This window comes from Poromitra crassiceps (genome assembly GCF_964638095.1).
Source record: "Poromitra crassiceps genome assembly, chromosome: 13".
Lineage (NCBI taxonomy): Eukaryota > Metazoa > Chordata > Actinopteri > Beryciformes > Melamphaidae > Poromitra > Poromitra crassiceps.
The window spans coordinates 40,766,829-40,790,790 of NC_139644.1; the positions used below are offsets into that span (position 1 = coordinate 40,766,829).

Sequence of the window (23,962 nt, forward strand, 5' to 3'; positions counted from 1 at the left end):
CTGAGGGCAGACTGACAGACTTAGTGTGAACTGAGGGCAGAGCAGAGAATAGAAGCAGGAGCAGGGACTTGGCAGTTGAACAGAAAGAGCCACAGGTAGCCAAGCCAAGCAGCCTCTGGAGGCAGCCTGCTAAGTGGGTACTTGTCAGGCTGAAGATCCCTCCAGAGGGAGGCTTGGTGTGTTTCAGAGTGTGACGTGTCGTCTTGTAAGAGCCCTGTTCAGAGGAAGGAGGGGAACTAATTCCGGCCCCTCTGGAGGGCAGGTGAGAGGGTCACTTTTGCATTAAGAGCAGAAATCAAGAGAAGTGTTCTCCGCTCCTCGAGAGGGCGCGTGAGATGATTGTGCTAAAAGTATCGCTCAGAGATTTAACGGCACTCGTCTCCACCCCTCAGGGAGGTCAGATGAGAAGGTGAACATTCAAAGAGGACTGTGGTAATAGAATGAAGGGTGCTACCTTTGGACCCTTGGGAGGGCAAGTGATAGGCAGGAGAATGCAATGAAAGAGGTCTAGTTAGAGAAAGAAGAAGGTTGCTGCTTTAGGACACTTGGGAGGGCGAATGAGAGGGGGAAAAGGGTGCATTCAAAGGGTGCTCGTCGGAGAAGGAGGGATCCTGCTTTGGGACCCTTCAAAGGGCAGATAACAGGGAGAAGGGGAACATTCAAAGTTTCCGCTCCCGTGACCACATCACCTCTGACCTCCAGACGTTCAGTGGTGGCACCCTGAATGCATATAGCAGAAACCCTGAGAAGAGGAGAGGAGATATGGTACCACCCTGAATGCATATAGCAGAAACCCTGAGAAGAGGAGAGGAGATATGGTACCACCCTGAATGCATATAGCAGAAACCCTGAGAAGAGGAGAGGAGATATGGTACCACCCTGAATGCATATAGCAGAAACCCTGAGAAGAGGAGAGAAGATATGGTACCACCCTGAATGCATATAGCAGAAACCCTGAGAAGAGAAGAGGAGATATGGTACCACCCTGAATGCATATAGCAGAAACCCTGAGGAGAGAAGAGGAGATATGGTACCACCCTGAATGCATATAGCAGAAACCCTGAGAAGAGCAGAGGAGATATGGTGGCACCCTGAATGCATATAGCAGAAACCCTGAGGAGAGAAGAGGAGATATGGTACCACCCTGAATGCATATAGCAGAAACCCTGAGAAGAGGAGAGGAGATATGGTACCACCCTGAATGCATATAGCAGAAACCCTGAGAAGAGGAGAGGAGATATGGTACCACCCTGAATGCATATAGCAGAAACCCTGAGAAGAGGAGATATGGTGGCAGCTCGCTAAGTCCAAGAAATGGCGTGCTCAACTCCAGTCTTCTTTTCTTTGGGTGCCAGCCCAGTGGAACATGAGAAACGGTCTATACAGCAATTGCATATATACAGAATGGCAGCACTCACAATCTAGTTTAGAGTTCATGTAATGACGCACAGCAGTATAATACAGACGTTTCAGCCTAATGAGGCTTTCTTCCGTGTGAAATGATATGACAGGGCGTGGCAGCTCAACCACGACGGCGGCGCTGAAGGATGATGGGCACTAGGGCTGGCACGGATCAGAAAACCCACGGATCGGATCGCGTGACGGATTTTGAGCCACGGATCACGGATTTTTCGAATCAGCAAAAAAAGAATCTCAGATTTTTTCTCTCAAAATTAGATTTTCGATTCGATTTTTTAATACTATTATACTTCTCTAACCATTTGTTGCCCTGCACAGCTCAAAAATATATTTTTCCTCATAAGTGACACAATTTATGCTTTTACTCTGAAGGCAGAACAACCCAACTTCCTGTTTCAGCATGGCGCTTCTATGCCTAACTTCCTGGCTGTTACTTGCTAACCTGCAGTCACTTGACATGGGTGGTACAGACCGGGTGAGTCTGGAAACATAACGTTGATGCTATGTTAAGCTACTCGGTGGCCCCACGTGTTGTTTTGTTGTTATGTGTCCTAAATGCAACATTTCACCGTCCGGTGATAATGTGTTCGTGAAACGTGTGCGTGTGTGTGTGTGTGTGTGTGTGTGTGTGTTGTGGCTCTCGTTATCTTGTGCAGCCCGCAACACGCTGCTCGCATTCCTGTGCTTTTTCAGAGGTGTTGAAATAAGTTTGTTGTGATGCTGTCTTTAGTAGCCACTAGCTCCAGCCTTCAGAGAGACTTTACAGCGGGGAGAAGGGTTGAGGAAGCTCACTTGTGCTTGCCATGATGATGCCTGTCTGTGTCTGGCTGCGCTGCAGGTGTTCTCATACACCAACGTTAAATGAAACGAAAGGGAGGGGGGGGGGGGGGTGTTCCGAACCGCGTTCCGAACCGTGGGGGCTGATCCGTACGGGTCACGGATTATCCGTGATCCGTGCCAGCCCTAATGGGTGCCCATGACCTGGAAATCATTCTGTGGTGCAATCTCACACACACACACACACACACACACACACACACACACACACACACACACACACACACACACACACACTTTGTGGGTACTCACATCTGATGCAGGTCCTTTATCAGCACCTGGACAGGAGAAAGTGACGAACTCATGGCAACGCTTGTGAACCACAAAACAACACACTGTGGAGAGAGAGAGAGAGACAGAGAGATTAGATTGGGGATTGGTATCACGATACAGCGATTTGGCAATAATAATCGATACATTGCAAGAAATGTCATGTACGATACATCACAATATGTTTAACTGAAGAAGAACAAATACCCCTAAAAAAGGCAAAAGAATAAGAAGCAGGAATGATGTATTTATTCACAGAATAGACATGAAACAATGTAGAACACAGTGCAGACTGCATAGTGCCTCTTCATCACACACTGACTGCAGCTTGTCCACGACTCCACGTGTGAAGTTCAAGTTTAAAGAAAGATCAAATGTTTAAAGGAAGTAGGGATGCACGATAATTATCGCGTTATTATTTATTATTCCGATAATGTCCTTTTTCCGATAAATTATCAGCCGATAATCATGCTTTATTTTTGCCTTGGAAGCGGAGCTATTGTTGTCGCACGCTCTTGACTATGCATCCTATATATATATATATATATATATATGTATGTGTGTGTGTGTGTGTGTGTGTGTGTGTGTGTATATGTGTGTGTGTATATATATATATACTGTATGTGTGTGTGTATATATATATATATATATATATATATATGCATAGTTATGTTATTGTCTACAAACCACCATTAGAAACAGCATAGTTCACCTGGATTGAATGTAAGAGCTGTAGACAAGCCTGCTTAGCCTATAAAAAGCTTCAGCGGGGGAGCAAGTACAGTATAGTGGGAACCTATGGTTCTGTCCAACACCCACACGCTCTCATTGCCACTCTGGCGCTGTTGACTCACTGTAAGTCACTCTGGATAAGATACCTGCTAAATGGATCAAATGTAACAGAATGTAACAGCACATTTTGTGTCATGCACTGGTACAGTAGCAAGATCACTTAGCATGTCTTCTATCTAGTAGGGATGTGGGGCGAGCTGTATCAGAGCTGAGTGCGGCACCGCGGTGAAAAGCAAGCAACGCATTTACCAACCCGTGCTGAAGCACCATTATCTACTGCTGTGCTTTATTATCCGACTCATTTTTTTCTCAGACAGTTTTATTCACACTCTCACATACACCATTCTGCAGTTAAGAGCCACACCCTTAGAAGTATTACAGTATATTATCTAATAACAGCAATATTCCATAGTATAACTGCCTGGCGTAATAGCCTATAAAAACCATCACTTCCCCGTTACTCCACTGCTGCTGCCCCGCCTGCCTCTGCACCCCCCGCCAACAACGATGCCATCGTCCATCGTTGATTTTTAGACATCGTGATGATTCAAGTTTCAACCCTGATTCAACCCTACTATCTAGAGCTGCATCCATTAATGTGTGTGGGGTGGGAGACTAGAATGACCTATTTCCAGCTTCTTAAATGTGAATATGTCCTGTTTCTTTAGTCTTCTATGACAGTAAACTGATTATCTTTGGTTTGTGGACTGTCATGCGTCGGTTTGAAAATTTTGAAACTGGTTCGATATTCCCCGCAAAAAATTATCAAACCGGTATATCGAATTTTACAAAAAAAAAAAAAAAAAAAAAAAAAGTGTAGCCCATAAATGACTAATGCGACTGCAGTTGGTGGCGATAATGCACCTCTAAGCTGGTATGCCAACCAACACTAACACTGAATAAAAATAAGCAGAACCATTTACCTGTAACAACACACTGTTTTTATTTCTCATAACTATTCAGCTTAACTTTTCTTCAAACATCAACATAATAAACAAAATAATACTTTTGCCTACTAGTGCGAGGCACAGAGGAGATAAAAATAAATTCACACACATGTCACTGTGCCCCGAGGCTTACTATTTATATACTCTCTCTGTGTGTGTGTGTGTGTGTGTGTGTGTGTGTGTGTGTGTGTGTGTGTGTGTGTGTGTGTGTGTGTGTGTGTGTGTGTGTGTGTGTGTGTACATGCGCGTGTGTTTACTTAGGTCAGAATTGGGGACACACACACAACTTCCTGTAAGACCAGGTGACTGGGGACGGTGGGAGAAATAGGGGACAAAAGCCGTGTCCCCAGTTGGTACAAAGCTGATTTTGGGGTCAGTGGTTAAGACAATAGTTGTAGCTAGCGTTAGGTGGCTGGCATGAACGAGATCGCTAGTTAGCATTTTACTGTTAATACTAGGGGTGGGGGAAAAAATCGATTCACCTAAGTATCGCGATTTTTAATGTCACGATTTTTTGGATCGATCTTTTATTCCAGAATCGATAATCGCAAAAAAAAAAAAAAAAAAAAAATGTGTGTGGTTGCAGTCAGGCCACTCACTGAACAGCAGGCCAGGCGCCGACTACTGGTTTACTAGTGGTTTTATTACTTTATTAGTTAGTCTGAAGTAATAATTACACTTCAGGGTTAAAGTGGGTGCATCTCATTGTAAAATTGGACTTCAAACGGCCCAAATCTGGCTTCAAACGGCCCAAATTTCACGCGCGTTGGCCCATATCGGCCTGGCCTGCTTGGTATCTAATGCCCGGCCTGAATTATGATCCCAGTCCGCCCCTGTTTTTAACTATATCGCCCAGCCCTACTCATGATATATAATATACAGTCTCTAGTGTAAACTTTTCCCATGTTCTAATCTAGTGTAAAAAAGCAAACAAACTGAAAAAAGAAAAGAAAAAAATAAACAAAAATCGCAATAAATCGTAATATCGAATCGCAATAATCGTAGAATCGCAATACTTAAGAATCGCAATATAAATCGAATCGGCACCCAAGAATCGTGATAGTATCGAATCGGGAGATAAGTGAATCGCCACAGCCCTAGTTAATACACATAATAAAGGCTGTAAATACAGTTACAAGCTTACAGTAAGAGATTTAAAATTAAAGGCCATTAAAACTGGTGTTTTAAAAGAGGAAAGTATGGACACATGATGACTAAATAAAAGGTTATAATTAAATGACAATAGCCAATGAGCTGCATTGAGCATTCTGGTAGGAAATGTATAGCATCATGCTAGTAATAGTATTACTACTACTAATGACTAATACTACTAACACTGCTCATACCAATACTGGTACTAGTGCACAATATGAAAATGACACGAGATGAGAGAACTCCTTTATCTTCCTTCACCTCTCCTGGCTCTCCTGTGTGGTTCTGCGGGTAAAGCATGGCACTAATAATGCCAGTGTGAGCAGTTTGGATTCCCTCTGGGGCAGTCCGTAGTAGTACGTTAAGTATTTGCACCTTTACTTGGAACGGTGCCACCACCTCTAGGACATAATGTGTAGTTAAACTCAGGTTTAGTGTCTCCCCCCAAAGTCGACAGATCCCCCTCAAAGTCTATAACCCCCCCCCCCCCCCCCCCCCATCTGAAGGACATAAGGGGGGAATTCCCCCCTAGTTTGCAAAATGAATTTTAGGCCCTGAAACTACTTAAACATTTTAAACTCGTCAGTGATACACATGGCTACTCGATTTGTGTTGGACCCCAGGCAAACTAGCGGTCGTCTCTCTCTCACACACACACACGGCTATGTGCATCTCAATGATCTCTCTCTCTCACACACACACACACACACGGCTATGTGCATCTCAATGGTCTCTCTCTCTCACACACATGGCTATGTGCATCTCAATGGTACTTCACTCCCACGCAATATCCTCTCATTGCTCACACCACCCACTCACTGTGATGATACCACACACACACACACGCACGCACACACACACACACACACACACACACACACCCCACTCATTACAATGATATCACAGAGTTAGGGAACGATCGTTTTACTATGTGTCATCTGTAAAGTTTCCGTATTTTCATTGTGTCTCACCAAGTTTCAGTCTGTGAGGCGTTGTGTGACAGGGCCTGAAATTGGGCGCGGGATTACCAGAATCGCGCATATTTTCGGGGATTCCCGCATTTTTTGAATCTATAATGCGGGACTAATCCCGCATCTGTTTGCGGCGGCCGATGTCTATGTATGTAGTAATCGTGAACATCGCATTAATTTAACCTGCCGGCATAAGACTCGCTTCAGTTCAGTGTCTCCTCTCTCCCTGTGCTTGAGCTTAGCAAAGGTGGGGGCTATTTTGCGCCCCCCCCCCCCCCGCGCGCGCGCGCGTCCTTACCACAGAGAATGAATTGCAGAACGGCTCAAATACACGTTACCTGTCGACACGGCCCCTTAGACTAGGGTTGGTTTTAGACTAGGGTTGGTTTTAGACTAGGGTTGGTCGATGTGCCGACCTCTGAGCCTTCTACATCGGACCATCGTGATTAATCATCTGTTCAAATTAAAATTTTGCAGATTTAATAATAACAAAGGCCAACTCCACTCACGCGCGACGTGCGGGCGTCATTAAACAAGCGCACCCTATCCCCAGGTCAGAGAAGCGGTAGAGCGGAGAGGAGGAGGTCGAGGGGAGGATATAGCAGAAGTTGGTTGTGTTGTGAAAATGTTGAGACAAAGAAGAAACTTCACGTTCTTTCCTCTTTTCAACCCAATGTGAGAAATGTTGTAAGTGTTCAACTGTGAATTCAACACGCGTGTTTCCATGAAGTCGCTCCATTACATCAGCTGCCTGCTGCTGTGTTTCTATCTCTCCTTAACAGATTCAAAACTGAGCCTACATGAAGCTAACGTTAGCAGACAATGTTAATGTTATTTGTTTTGCGCCTTTCAATATTGCTGGTAATGATAGCCTATGTTTGAGTGGCCTGGCTCTGTGACATGACATAGAGCTCAGCTGTCCTGTTGTTGTGAATGTGCATGTTGTGAATGTGCAACGACTTCGTAAATCATTAGGTAATCCGCCCCCCCCCTCCCACCCCGTCAACGACGATGCCATCATCCATCACGATGTTTCACTGTGGAACCATCACCATGGCTATTTGGGTGAGATCGCACAACCCTACCGTAGACATTTAAAGAATCAAATTGTATATTATCAGCTTTATTTTATGCATTCAAACGGCCAACCACGTACTTCCTGGAACCCATCCTTGGTAATAGCTCAAATGGAGCTCATAGCTACGTGAGTCACGCAGACGATCAAGCATTTTGGACTTCCGTTCAGTGACTCTGGGACTGACCAGCCCCCCTGCTACTGACGTCCCCGGGGTCCTAGCGCCAGTCTAACAAGTGCCTACATTTTGCCAAACAAACAAACAAACAAAAGATTTGTTGAACAGTCTAATTATATTTGCGTCCCGCCCTACAATAAAAAAATGACTGCTGCAAATGGTTTAATCAGAGCCATGAAGCTGTTAAAATTGTGACCACACTTTAAACTCGAGCGCCGGACCGATACTGGATTTTTGAGGCCGATGCCGATACCGATATTAGGAAATAAAAAGATAGAAATACAAAAACACAAATAGAACAAATATAAAACATAACGAGTTAAGAAAAAAGATCAAATATACACAACATGCTGTCTATAACTTAAAAAATACAAAATACAAATATATCTGCAATATCGGCCAACATATCGGCCGCTACCGATATATCAGTTATCGGCCAATATCGGCCGATAATATCGGTGGACCTATATATCGGTCGGGCTCTACTTTAAACGTGCCCGCCCGCCACTCACGGGACCCGTGGGCCTGCCTGTCCCGGGCAGACCTCTTACACCACCTGTATCATACCCCCTCCCCCCATTGTGCCCTTTGGGTGCCCTTCGTGTAGCCATCTCAATCTAACGCAGGTGTAACTGTGTAACTGCACCCTGCCTCTCTGCCTTCATTATTTATCACACACATTCAATATCCATGCAACACACACACACACACACACACACAGGTCTGTGTGCACACACACACACGCAGGCATGCCTACAGATTCACACAACACATACACACACACACACACACACAATCACACAACACATACACAAACTCATACTTGCGGGCACATACACGTCTCTCTCCCTGTCTCCCTCTCTCTCCTTCTCTCTCTTTCCCTGTCTGTCTCTCTCCCTCTCCCTCTCTCTGCCTGTCTGTCTCTCTCCCTCTCCCTCTCTCTCTCTCTCCCAGTCAGCCTGTCTGTCTCTCTCCCTCTCCCTCTCTCCCTGTCAGCCTGTCTGTCTCTCTCCCTCTCTCTCTCTCTCTCCCCGTCAGCCTGTCTGTCTCTCTCTCCCTCTCCCTCTCTTCCCCTCTCCCTCTCGCTGTCTATCTCCGCTCTAACACCCCACCAGTCTGTTACATCACTGTGGCTGTGATCTGGGCTATAGCGTTACGCACGCACACACACACACACACACACACACACACACACACACACAGCATGGCATGCCAACCTGGCCAACCAATCTGACTAATATGGGTTAGTGGAGGTGGAGGTGAGCAACCGTGTTAGCGTTAGCATTAGCATCTGTCTGTAACTGCCTGAGCATTAAGTTACACTACAGTCTGTCTGTAACTGGCTGAGCATTAAGTTACACTACACCTTGTGAAGCCTGAAAGTGCCAACTTGACTACAGGAGTTTGAAAATCCTAACTGATTTCGAAATCTGGCTGCATCACGCGCATAAGGAGAATCTTCACATATTTTCTTCTCTATAATCTCAAACATGCACACACTACACGATTTTAAAATACTGGAGCACCACACACTACACGGGATTTTTTTTTCCAATATCTTATTTTTTTAATTTTCTTGAAACAAAAGAAGAACAAGACAAACCGGCTCAGACACAGGAAAGGAAAGCATACAGGTACATGTAACATGGACACTCAAGACTATAGTACAGGATATTATTAAGATGATCCTGGAGCAACGCACCACCTCATGTGATCCCATGTCATGTGATCAAATGCGGAAGGAGGCACAGATGTCAACCAGCATGGACCCTGTTAAACCTGAGGTAGTAATGTCGTGCTCTGAGAAAAGGCGAAAGCAGAAATCAAAACGAGTCTGGGTGAAGAAATGGTTGGACATTGTTGTTGTTGACTGGTCATCATGGCGCGCCGGCGGCGTGGGCGGGAGTCTCGCGCAGCACGACGACGTATTCGCGCAGATTTTCAGTCCTAAATATCAAACGTGTTTGGTATGATCAGAGCGGCCCCGATGAGTCTGTGAGCAGATCTGGAGGGTTAAGATTGGATCTGCAAACTGCACACATTAGCAGATCATCTGTGCTGAACATCGGGGCCGACCAAGCTGCCAGGCCACAAGCTGCCAGGCCACATTTCTCCTCAGGTTCTCGGGAGGTGTGAATCAGGCATCAATGGAGCCAAAACTCCTGTAGTGTGAGCCAGCCTTTAGAGGATGCATTTAGCTTCATTCTGCCTCACAGTGCCAACCATTCACACTCCATGTACTAACATCTGGTAAGCCACATTCTTACAGTAGTCTGTAAGTCTCTCTCTCTCTCTCTCTCTCTCTCTCAGTGCTACTGCTTTACAAGTGTTAACATGTCCCAACAGACAAGATTTGTAGCTGTGGTTTTCCCACAAAGCGCGTGTCGGTGCACGCAGTGAGACTTTACTCGCCTCACCTAGATGTCTTCTCTACACTTTCTCACTTGCCTGGAGAACAGAAAACAGTCATGATGTTAAAAATGTTGTTAATTATTGTCCAAACATATAAATACAGGCCTAAAGATCCACACATTATACACAGCAGTGGAGTTTGTTTATTTCCAAGGCAAAACGCTAACTACGCTACTACAATATTTTTTTTAATGTATTTAATTTGTATTTAAGCTCATTAAGTTGTTGCTGCTGCGACGACGACGACGATGACGACTACTACTGCCACCACCACTACTACTACTACTACTACAACTACTGGTACTACTACTACGGTACTTATACTACTACTATTAATAATATTAATAATAATAATAATAATAATAATAATAATAATAATAATAATAATAATAATAATAACAACAATATATTATGTTGTATGATATACTATTTTATTTCCAGATAATGATCATCATAATGCATTTGAAGTATAATGCAGGTTTAATTAACAGCAAATCTGCTTGACTACTGGCATAATTCTTGTATCCATCGTTCAGACAATACATTTCCAAGTGCAAACATGGCATCAAATCAGCCCCTAAATCACAATGTCAATAAAGCCAGAGGCGGTTGTCTTTGAACAGGGGGTGGCATGCTGTCATCACTCTGACATCATGCTGTCATCACTCTGACATCATGCTGTCATCACTCTGCCAGCATGCTGTCATCACTCTGACATCATGCTGTCATCACTCTGCCAGCATGCTGTCATCACTCTGACATCATGCTGTCAGAGTGATGACATCATGCTGTCATCACTCTGACATCAAGCTGTCATCACTCTGACATCATGCTGTCATCACTCTGCCAGCATGCTGTCATCACTCTGACAGCTCGTCACTTATTCCTCCTTTCTTTCAATGCAGTGGAGGAGGTGCACCGCCTTGTAGCTTCATTCAGCCACATTCACAAACAGTACAACCACACACACACACACACACACACACACACACACACACACACACACACACACACCACTGAGACTCATTATGTCATTATGTAACAATTCTTGGCCAATCGATATCCTCTGTTCCCTCATGCCTATCTATTGATACAGGAGGGAGGGAGGGAGGCGGGGCTAGAGAGAGAGAGAGACAGAACATTGTATGTTATGTCCTTGTTTTGCACACCTTTACAGATATAACATATCAACACCCTATAGACGGTTTTAACTTAACAATAACAACCGTCACTCACAACCCACCTGAATATCCGGTTTACTTCCTGTATACATAGCTGAGCACCGGCTGATATTCGGCTCATATTAAATGTTAACGTTAGGCCGTGTCGCCGACAGACACAGTAACAAGGTAGCCTATTTCAGTCTTTATGTCTTTTAGTAGTTAGTAGTAGTTGTTGTTGTTGATAGTTGCCATAACAACTAGGGATGGGCATTTCTAGCAAAAACACTATTCGAAATTCGCTGGCCAAATTCGAATTTAATTCGAATTTCGAAAAAAAAAAAAAAAAATGTAAAAAAAATAAAATAATTTTTTTTTTTTTTTTTTTTTTACATTTTTAATTTTTTTTACATTGACATTTTCGAAAATAAAAAACAGTTTTGACAATCATGAGTGGTTGTGGTTCATTAAATATTTAGTAGGCTCAGGTCTGAGTGCCAAAGGGGTGCCAAAGTCACCCCCTCTCCCTCTTCATGGGATTTCATCCGCCATTCATTTTTCCATAAACCTTGCTTAAAATGCTTATAGCGATTTGACTATACCGGTACTTAGAATCAGGGGAGACAATGCAACATTTCACTCAAAAAAAAAAAAAAAAAAAAAAAAAAAAAAAAAAATCCGAATTTCGAATTTCAATAATAAAAGTCGACCTTGATAATAACAACGATTATTCGAAAATTCGAAATTCGATGCCCATCCCTAATAACAACCACCCCCACTGGGGGACGTGCACACGCTGGGTAGTAGGAAGCGTTGTTGTCTGGGCCTAAAAAAAAAAAAAAGTTTGGTTCCTGTTGGTTGTCAGTTGAGGTGATGGGTCGGTAGGGAATTTATTTTATTTTTTAATTACATTTTTTTTCCAGTGGCAGCAAGGGATAGATAGGAAATATATATATATTTTTTTTTCCTTAAAATTACAGCAGCGATGGATACTTTTTTCACGCTCATGCCTTGCTCAAGCGATCTTTCAGGATTCACGGCTATTTTCCAAGCGTGGTGAAGCCGTGAGGCATGAAGTCAATGGGAGTTGTGGGCGGCTTCAAGGCACGAGAGTAGGAGGCGCTGAGAGGAAAAGACAAGGCTTTTGTGTGAACGGTTACTGACTGACTGGCTGCTGTCTAGGGCTGGTACGGATCACGGATAATCCGTGACCCGTACGGATCAGCCCCCACGGTTCGGAACGCGGTTCGGAACATCAATAGTCCGCGGACCCCCCCCCCCCCCCCCCCCCCTTCGTTTCATTTAACGTTTAATGTTAGTGTATGAGAACGCCCAGCGCAGCCAGACACAGACAGGCATAATCATGGCAAGCACAATTGAGCTTCCTCATCCCTTGTCGCTGCTGTAAAGTATGTCTGAAGGCTGTGGCTAGTGGCTACTAAAGACAGAGTCACACAAACTTATTTCAACACCTCTGAAAAAGCACAGGAATGCGATCAGCGTGTTGCGCGCTGCACAAGATAACGAGAGCCACAACACACACACACACACACACACACACACACACACACGCGCGCACACGTTTCACAAACACATTATCACCGGACGGTGAAATGTTGCCTTAGGACACATAACAACAAAACAACACGTGGGGCCACTGAGTAGCTTAACGTAGCATCAACGTTATATTTCCAGACTGACCTGGTCTGGTCTGTAGGTCTGTACCCGTGTCATGTGACTGGTGCAAGCAACAGCCACGAAGTTAGGTATAGCAGTGCCACCTAAAACAGGAAGTTGGGTCGTTCTGCCTTCAGAGTAAAAGCATACATTGTGTCACTTATGAGAAAAAAATATTTTTTGAGCTGTGCAGGGCAACAAATGGTTAGAGAATTATAATAGTATTAAAAAAATCTAATCGAAAATCTAATTTTGAGAGAAAAAATCTGATATATATATTTTTTTGCTGATCCGAAAAATCCGTGATCCGTGGCTCAAAATCCGTCACGCGATCCGATCCGTGGGTTTTCTGATCCGTGCCAGCCCTACTGCTGTCTATCCATCCATCCATCCATCTTCACCCACTTATCTGGGATGGGGTCGTGGAGGTAGCAGTTCCAGCAGGGGACCCCAAACTTCTCTTTCCCTGGTCACATTAGCCAGCTCTGACTGTGGGATCTCGAGGTGTTCCCAGGCCAGCGTGGTGGAGATATCATCTCTCCACCTATAGCCCTCGCTCTGCCTCAGTCTGCGGTCTATCCATATCATCTCTCCACCTATAGCCCTCGCTCTGCCTCAGTCTGCGGTCTATCCATATCATCTCTCCACCTATAGCCCTCGCTCTGCCTCAGTCTGCGGTCTATCCATATCATCTCTCCACCTATAGCCCTCGCTCTGCCTCAGTCTGCAGTCTATCCATATCATCTCTCCACCTATAGCCCTCGCTCTGCCTCAGTCTGCGGTCTATCCATATCATCTCTCCACCTATAGCCCTCGCTCTGCCTCAGTCTGCAGTCTATCCATATCATCTCTCCACCTATAGCCCTCGCTCTGCCTCAGTCTGCGGTCTATCCATATCATCTCTCCACCTATAGCCCTCGCTCTGCCTCAGTCTGCGGTCTATCCATATCATCTCTCCACCTATAGCCCTCGCTCTGCCTCAGTCTGCGGTCTATCCATATCATCTCTCCACCTATAGCCCTCGCTCTGCCTCAGTCTGCGGTCTATCCATATCATCTCTCCACCTATAGCCCTCGCTCTGCCTCAGTCTGCGGTCTTTCCATATCATCTCTCCACCTATAGCCCTCGCTCTGCCTCAGTCTGCGGTCTATCCATATCATCTCTCCACCTATAGCCCTCGCTCTGCCTCAGTCTGCGGTCTTTCCATATCATCTCTCCACCTATAGCCCTCGCTCTGCCTCAGTCTGCGGTCTTTCCATATCATCTCTCCACCTATAGCCCTCGCTCTGCCTCAGTCTGCGGTCTATCCATATCATCTCTCCACCTATAGCCCTCGCTCTGCCTCAGTCTGCGGTCTTTCCATATCATCTCTCCACCTATAGCCCTCGCTCTGCCTCAGTCTGCGGTCTATCCATATCATCTCTCCACCTATAGCCCTCGCTCTGCCTCAGTCTGCGGTCTTTCCATATCATCTCTCCACCTATAGCCCTCGCTCTGCCTCAGTCTGCGGTCTTTCCATATCATCTCTCCACCTATAGCCCTCGCTCTGCCTCAGTCTGCGGTCTTTCCATATCATCTCTCCACCTATAGCCCTCGCTCTGCCTCAGTCTGCGGTCTATCCATATCATCTCTCCACCTATAGCCCTCGCTCTGCCTCAGTCTGCGGTCTTTCCATATCATCTCTCCACCTATAGCCCTCGCTCTGCCTCAGTCTGCGGTCTTTCCATATCATCTCTCCACCTATAGCCCTCGCTCTGCCTCAGTCTGCGGTCTATCCATATCATCTCTCCACCTATAGCCCTCACTCTGCCTCAGTCTGCGGTCTTTCCATATCATCTCTCCACCTATAGCCCTCGCTCTGCCTCAGTCTGCGGTCTTTCCATATCATCTCTCCACCTATAGCCCTCGCTCTGCCTCAGTCTGCGGTCTATCCATATCATCTCTCCACCTATAGCCCTCGCTCTGCCTCAGTCTGCGGTCTTTCCATATCATCTCTCCACCTATAGCCCTCGCTCTGCCTCAGTCTGCGGTCTATCCATATCATCTCTCCACCTATAGCCCTCGCTCTGCCTCAGTCTGCGGTCTATCCATATCATCTCTCCACCTATAGCCCTCGCTCTGCCTCAGTCTGCGGTCTATCCATATCATCTCTCCACCTATAGCCCTCGCTCTGCCTCAGTCTGCGGTCTATCCATATCATCTCTCCACCTATAGCCCTCGCTCTGCCTCAGTCTGCAGTCTATCCATATCATCTCTCCACCTATAGCCCTCGCTCTGCCTCAGTCTGCGGTCTATCCATATCATCTCTCCACCTATAGCCCTCGCTCTGCCTCAGTCTGCAGTCTTTCCATATCATCTCTCCACCTATAGCCCTCGCTCTGCCTCAGTCTGCGGTCTATCCATATCATCTCTCCACCTATAGCCCTCGCTCTGCCTCAGTCTGCGGTCTATCCATATCATCTCTCCACCTATAGCCCTCGCTCTGCCTCAGTCTGCGGTCTATCCATATCATCTCTCCACCTATAGCCCTCGCTCTGCCTCAGTCTGCGGTCTATCCATATCATCTCTCCACCTATAGCCCTCGCTCTGCCTCAGTCTGCGGTCTATCCATATCATCTCTCCACCTATAGCCCTCGCTCTGCCTCAGTCTGCGGTCTATCCATATCATCTCTCCACCTATAGCCCTCGCTCTGCCTCAGTCTGCAGTCTATCCATATCATCTCTCCACCTATAGCCCTCGCTCTGCCTCAGTCTGCGGTCTTTCCATATCATCTCTCCACCTATAGCCCTCGCTCTGCCTCAGTCTGCGGTCTATCCATATCATCTCTCCACCTATAGCCCTCGCTCTGCCTCAGTCTGCAGTCTTTCCATATCATCTCTCCACCTATAGCCCTCGCTCTGCCTCAGTCTGCGGTCTATCCATATCATCTCTCCACCTATAGCCCTCGCTCTGCCTCAGTCTGCGGTCTATCCATATCATCTCTCCACCTATAGCCCTCGCTCTGCCTCAGTCTGTGGTCTTTCCATATCCAGCAACACATGTTGAATCATATCATCGTTATCAATGACGAGACAGACCTCGACAGTGTCAGGTGCACTGGTGCGACCAATGAAATTGTTTAGTTGTACTGGCCAGATTTTGGGGCGCATGTGCGACCAAAATGGTCTGGAGGCCTGAAAGTTGTTTTACTTGCCTAAACATCAGCAAAGTAGTTCAAGTTGTTTTATTGGCGTTTAACAGGAACGGCAGCGAGCTTTTCAAATGAAGCAATGTTTTGTTTCTGGATTGCAGAAACATACAATGCCAACATGTTATTCTGGTGACGGGTTGTCCTCCTCCCTCCTCCTTGTTCCTGTGTTCATACTGTAACGTGTTGGCACAACATTGATTTGGTACACAGCTCTTTCCTCTAATGAGGTGCCAACATGCGTGTGTGTGTGTGTGTGTGTGTGTGTGTGTGTGTGTGTGTGTGTGTGTGTGTGTGTGTGTGTGAGAGAGAGAGAGAGCGAAAGAGTGACAAGCTGTACAGTACAGTGATGGCCCAGATTTAGACACAGTCAGATTCAGTGCCCTGGTTCTATGCTAAAACACACACACACACACACACACACACACACACACACACACACAAAAGGATGCACAATGATATCGGCAGATTCGGCACATCATCGATATCGATCAATAAAGGCTTTAAAATGAAATGTCGGTATCGTCCCGAAACATTTCTGCTGACCAATAGAATGACGTCCTAACCTGAGGCGAGCATCTTCTAAGCCTTTTTAAGTAGGATGAAAATGTTACATAAAAAAAAAAAAATGCATGTTTTACACAAGCAAAGTTGAAGTCGTTTTCTTATTTTGTCCAGTGAACGTGAACATTTTGAAAAGTATTGTATTTATGTCTGCATCTGCCAGTAGGCCATCATGATAACATGGACAACATGTCCGTGGCGTGGAGATATGAAACAGTTGATGCACGGACAACTTCAATTTAGCCTTCGTGTTGTCTGTTGGAAGTTTACTCTGCAGACTAAACTGTTACAATTCTACACACACTATAATTTGCAGGCAGTTAGAGTACCCTGTATATCCCTGGGACTGACTGGCTGGCTGGCTGGCTGACTGGCTGGCTGAGTAATTAACTAGATGACTGAGTCAGTGTTTCCCACAGGATTTTGAGTTGTGGTGTTTGTTTGTCTCGCAGCCAAAAAAATGTATAACAATTATACTGTATATGAAATATCACTGTTATACACAAGATGTACAACAGTGATGTTCCCTTAATTGGGTTGTTTTATACAGAATAGACACCTCATTTGGATCATTAAATGAATGTGGCAGATGTATGTTTCCCCATATTTTGTGTAAAGCCATACATGGAATACATGATAACCAAAAATAAAAAATAAATAAAATGTATCAATTTTATTTTTGATGTGGTATTTTTTGTGGTCTCTTATTCTAAATATAGCTGAATCACTTGGTGTGACCAAGTAAAACAATTTTTACAAGCATTTTACGAAATGTAGGTGGGAAAATGAATGGCGGATGAAATCCCTTGGTTCCTATGCTGCATATGCCTGAAGAGGGAGTGACTTTGGCTCCACTCCGTTCTTCTAAAAGAGAATGTTGTTTCATGTATGCGTTGAAGGGCTGCTCAGTCTGCACAGTGACTGTGATGTGTGATTCTCCTGACTGTGATGTGTGATTCTCCTGACTGTGATGTGTGATTCTCCTGACTGACTGTGATGTGTGATTCTCCTGACTGTGATGTGTGATTCTCCTGACTGACTGTGATGTGTGATTCTCCTGACTGTGATGTGTGATTCTCCTGACTGACTGTGATGTGTGATTCTCCTGACTGTGATGTGTGATTCTCCTGACTGACTGTGATGTGTGATTCTCCTGACTGTGATGTGTGATTCTCCTGACTGTGATGTGTGATTCTACTGACTGTGATGTGTGATTCTCCTGACTGTGATGTGTGATTCTACTGACTGTGATGTGTGATTCTCCTGACTGTGATGTGTGATTCTACTGACTGTGATGTGTGATTCTCCTGACTGTGATGTGTGATTCTCCTGACTGTGATGTGTGATTCTACTGACTGTGATGTGTGATTCTACTGACTGTGATGTGTGATTCTCCTGACTGTGATGTGTGATTCTCCTGACTGTGATGTGTGATTCTACTGACTGTGATGTGTGATTCTCCTGACTGTGATGTGTGATTCTCCTGACTGTGATGTGTGATTCTCCTGACTGTGATGTGTGATTCTCCTGGCTGCGGCTCCAAGGCTCCAAGGAGAGGCGGCCGCCTCCCCCACAACGAATGACAATGCATTTAATCGATCACGTGTCTTGAAAACGACATCTAACCCATTCTACTCTGCCTCTGATTGGCCCTGATATCGCTCAATCATCACTCTGCTCTCCTGTGTGTTTGAGAGAGAGAGAGAGAGAGAGAGAGAGAGAGACAGTGGGTCAATGTGGAGTTTTGAGAGGGGGGGGAAAACTCTGTCAACATCTGTTGCAGCGGTCAAAATGCTCTTGTGGCGGTGCACCATAAATGTATCAATGAATGGGAAACACTGCTGACTGCCTGCCTGGACTTTGACTACATCACTACCTGTCTGCCTGTCTGACTGATTGGCTGGCAAACTGAATGAGTGACTGGCTACCTACCTAATGGACTGGCTAGCTTGAGTATTTTATTGACGTCTTGACTGGCTTTCTGACAGACTGGGAAACATCGTCTCGCAGACCTGGCACGCTGTTAAAACAGTGTGGAGAAAGGTCTGGGAGCCAGACTGCAGGCTTTTCATTCTGCTTCTTCACTCTTCCTACGGGCTCTAAAGACAGAGAGGAACCTGTGTGACCACTCAGAGAAGAACAAACGCATGGAAAGACAGGAGGAGAAGATGCAGAAGATGATGAAGAAGAAGAAGAAGAAGAGCATGAGTCGAGAACAAGAGTCAACCTGAACAAAACGCTCAGCTCCCCTTAAAGTGAGTGAGTGAGTGAGTGTGTGAGTGTGTGTGTGTGTGTGTGTGTGTGTGTGTGTGTCAGGGCTTATATAAGGGGGCTGAACGGCCTACGCCAAAAGTATAAATACCCACACGTTGCCGCTGGTGAAGCAGGGAGAAGGGTCAGAATGAGTCAGCACATCCATATACTCTCTCTCTCTCTCTCTCTCTCTCTCTCTCTCTCTCTCTCTCCATCATCAATCTATCCTCTTCTTCTCTAGCTCTCCATCCCTCCCTTGGTTGAACAGGTACTCTCTCTGTCATGACATTGCGTGTTTTCGTGAAGTCTCTTTCAGACCACTTCACTCGCCGTCAGTAATGTAGGAGGGTGAACTCTGACCTCTAATCAGTGATCATCATAAGGCGTATTATACTTTCAGAAAAGCATTCATTTGTGTTAATTTGTGATTGTTTTTCCTTAAATAACCCTGTCACATCAGTTTGATATATAGGCCCTGTCCAATTCTCAAGTGAACGAGCTATATCCAGTAGGTGCAACAGCCTACAAGTCGATATGGAGGGGTTTTAGTAAAACAGCCTACAAGTCGATATGGAGGGGTTTTAGTAAAACAGCCTACAAGTCGATATGGAGGGCTTTTAGTTAAACAGCCTACAAGTCGATATGGAGGGCTTTTAAAGGCACACCAAAAGCATATGAACCCAGGGAGACTGACAGACACAGACGTTACTTTTTAGATCCCGTTTGAATTGTGCCACGGGGTACACTTTACATTTTGTCAATTTAAAAGATAACTATGCATGTCAAAAGTGTGTGGTGTTTTCATGTGCCAAAAGTAGGGATGGGACCGATCCGATCCAATATCGGTATCGGGTGCCGATACTGACATAATTCACGAATCGAAAAAAAAAAAATGCAATTCCAGCACGGGCCGTAATTTGCCCATGTATAATAGTATCCTTCTTTGCCTTGTATATTTTCTTAATTTTGTCTGCTTTTTGCAAGGTATATTAAAAAAAGAAAAATCTTTAATTGGCCAAATCTTTGCCTATACTGTATATTCAAGAAAAATATCGGTATCGGAATAATATCGGTATCAGGCAGATATCCAAATTCAGGTATCGGAATCGGATCGGAAGTGAAAAAATGTGGATCGGTGCATCCCTAGCCAACAGGCAATGTCTCATTCTCTCATCATCAAATACCGCCTAGTGCCAAGTGCCAACCCACTAGGGCTGGTACGGATCACGGATAATCCGTGACCCGTACGGATCAGCCCCCACGGTTCGGAACGCGGTTCGGAACGTCAATGGTCCGCGGACCCCCCCCCCCCCCCCCCTTTCGTTTCATTTAACGTTTAACGTTAGTGTATGAGAACGCCCAGCGCAGCCAGACACAGACAGGCATAATCATGGCAAGCACAAGTGAGCTTCCTCATCCCTTGTCGCTGCTGTAAAGTATGTCTGAAGGCTGTGGCTAGTGGCTACTAAAGACAGCGTCACACAAACTTATTTCAACACCTCTGAAAAAGCACAGGAATGCGATCAGCGTGCTGCGGGCTGCACAAGTCAGATAACGAGAGCCACAACACACACACACACACACACACACACGCGCGCGCACACGTTTCACAAACACATTATTACCGGACGGTGAAATGTTGCCTTAGGACACATAACAAAACAACACGTGGGGCCACTGAGTAGCTTAACGTAGCATCAACATTATATTTCCAGACTGACCTGCGGTCTGGTCTGTAGGTCTGTACCCGTGTCATGTGGCTGGTGCAAGCAACAGCCACGAAGTTAGGCATAGCAGTGCCACCTAAAACAGGAAGTTGGGTCGTTCTGCCTTCAGAGTAAAAGCTACATTGTGTCACTTATGACAAAAAAATATTTTTTGAGCTGTGCAGGGCAACAAATGGTTAGAGAATTATAATAGTATTAAAAAAATCTAATCGAAAATCAAATTTTGAGAGAAAAAATCTGATATATATATTTGTTTGCTGATCCGAAAAATCCGTGATCCGTGGCTCAAAATCCGTCACGCGATCCGATCCGTGGGTTTTCTGATCCGTGCCAGCCCTACAACCCAGTCACTGACCTCACAGCACCTCACTGAAAACAACACATCCAGTGCACAATAACCTGGACACGCTCTGATTCCCCTTATGTGGAGGACAGTTTAGCTGAGACACCGAGGCGTAAAGACACTTTATCCTGTTTACTGTTAGTCTTCAGTTTAGCTGAGACACAGAGGCATAAAGACACTTTATCCTGTTTACTGTTAGTCTTCAGTTTAGCTGAGACACCGAGGCATAAAGACACTTTATCCTGTTTACTGTTAGTCTTCAGTTTAGCTGAGACACCGAGGCATAAAGACACTTTATCCTGTTTACTGTTAGTCTTCAGTTTAGCTGAGACACCGAGGCATAAAGACACTTTATCCTGTTTACTGTTAGTCTTCAGTTTAGCTGAGACACCGAGGCGTAAAGACACTTTATCCTGTTTACTGTTAGTCTTCAGTTTAGCTGAGACACAGAGGCATAAAGACACTTTATCCTGTTTACTGTTAGTCTTCAGTTTAGCTGAGACACCGAGGCATAAAGACACTTTATCCTGTTTACTGTTAGTCTTCAGTTTAGCTGAGACACCGAGGCATAAAGACACTTTATCCTGTTTACTGTTAGTCTTCAGTTTAGCTGAGACACCGAGGCATAAAGACACTTTATCCTGTTTACTGTTAGTCTTCAGTTTAGCTGAGACACAGAGGCATAAAGACACTTTATCCTGTTTACTGTTAGTCTTCAGTTTAGCTGAGACACAGAGGCATAAAGACACTTTATCCTGTTTACTGTTAGTCTTCAGTTTAGCTGAGACACTGAGGCATAAAGACACTTTATCCTGTTTACTGTTAGTCTTCAGTTTAGCTGAGACACCGAGGCATAAAGACACTTTATCCTGTTTACTGTTAGTCTTCAGTTTAGCTGAGACACAGAGGCATAAAGACACTTTATCCTGTTTACTGTTAGTCTTCAGTTTAGCTGAGACACCGAGGCATAAAGACACTTTATCCTGTTTACTGTTTGTCTTCAGTTTAGCTGAGACACAGAGGCATAAAGACACTTTATCCTGTTTACTGTTAGTCTTCAGTTTAGCTGAGACACAGAGGCATAAAGACACTTTATCCTGTTTACTGTTAGTCTTCAGTTTAGCTGAGACACCGAGGCATAAAGACACTTTATCCTGTTTACTGTTAGTCTTCAGTTTAGCTGAGACACCGAGGCATAAAGACACTTTATCCTGTTTACTGTTAGTCTTCAGTTTAGCTGAGACACAGAGGCATAAAGACACTTTATCCTGTTTACTGTTAGTCTTCAGTTTAGCTGAGACACCGAGGCATAAAGACACTTTATCCTGTTTACTGTTAGTCTTCAGTTTAGCTGAGACACCGAGGCGTAAAGACACTTTATACTGTTTACTGTTAGTCTTCAGTTTAGCTGAGACACCGAGGCGTAAAGACACTTTATCCTGTTTACTGTTAGTCTTCAGTTTAGCTGAGACACCGAGGCATAAAGACACTTTATCCTGTTTACTGTTAGTCTTCAGTTTAGCTGAGACACCGAGGCATAAAGACACTTTATCCTGTTTACTGTTAGTCTTCAGTTTAGCTGAGACACAGAGGCGTAAAGACACTTTATCCTGTTTACTGTTAGTCTTCAGTTTAGCTGAGACACAGAGGCGTAAAGACACTTTATCCTGTTTACTGTTAGTCTTCAGTTTAGCTGAGACACCGAGGCGTAAAGACACTTTATCCTGTTTACTGTTAGTCTTCAGTTTAGCTGAGACACCGAGGCGTAAAGACACTTTATCCTGTTTACTGTTCACGGTAATAATTCCATTACTGCTGTTTATTTATGTATATCCAGCACTGCTGTTAGGGATGCACTGAGCAATCAGCCACTGATGGTAATCGGCCAATAGACACGCTAAATAGGTCATCAGTGATTGGCTAGGCACCTTTCAACGGCCTGATCACATTATAGGCTGCCTACATTCATTATTTATGTGCTCATGCCATTTGATCGTAATTGAATACAGGCTTTTTATTGTTATAAAGGAGAACGTGTCCATCACTGTCCTTCTGCACAGAAAGAAACTTGGATGTTTTCTGGTTTTAACTAACAGTGTTTCCCCTAGAAAAAAACGTCAGGCCTGGAGGGATCTCGAAACTCCTCAAATACCCCGACCGCAACGGTGGGGGCCCTCGCTGGCGACGCTAAACTTTTAGCTAACCTGTTTGCATCTATGTTCGCAATGGCATCCCAAGTATCATCATACTATTATGGGATGCGATGCGAACAGTTGTATTATGGGATGTGCGTTTCCCAGGCAACGACACACGTTGACACGTTTTGGAACAGCGCAGCACACTGGCACAATGCTCCTAAAAGCAAAATGCTTATTGTTTTGAATGATTTGGCATCTTCTATTACTGTCAACACCAGTATTGTTGTATTGTAATAATATGCCATAAAGGTTTATTGAAATTTTGGGGAGAGCAGGGGAAAAAAAAAAAAAAAAAAAAAAAAAAAATCTGGCCTGGCGGGGGCGTCATTGGCCTGGCGGGCCCACCAGGCATGTAAACACTGACTAAGATTGACAGCTCACGTCTCACTTTGTGTTATGAATTTCTTAGCCCATTTTATTAGAAAAAGTTGAATGTACTAACGCGCGCTCGATTCCTTCGCTCTCGCCCGTCCTGCAGCTCGCATACGCAGCTTGGCCGCTTTTATCTCCGTGAAGCGTCCACACTCTAAAAATGGTATTCGGGACAGCCCCAGTAATCACCCCAAAATAGAGACGGGACGATAGGAAGAATTCATATCACGATTATAGTGACCGAAATTATCACGGTTATCAGTATTATTACGGTTTGTTAAAATGTGCTGTTTTTTTTTTCAAAAAGTACTATTACAAAAAAGGATTGATACACTCACTGAAATCATGTCTCCAAGGCTGTGCGTCTGCATCTGGGAGACGGTTGCCATGTTTGGTTGATGATGGACAGTATTTACCATGTTTTTCA

General features: G+C 44.9%; 1 protein-coding gene across 1 annotated transcript in view; it reads right to left on the bottom strand.

Annotated features, from left to right (window-relative positions):
• The window catches only part of LOC310788694 (protein kinase C beta type-like), a gene marked incomplete at its 5' end in the record, with an annotated part of 166,743 nt that overhangs the window by 121,220 nt on the left and 21,561 nt on the right, over positions 1-23,962 (bottom strand). The window contains one exon of the mRNA XM_083650236.1: positions 2,509-2,591. Coding sequence (XP_083506362.1) covers positions 2,509-2,591 — 83 coding nt within the window. The remainder of the gene's footprint in view (positions 1-2,508; positions 2,592-23,962) is intronic.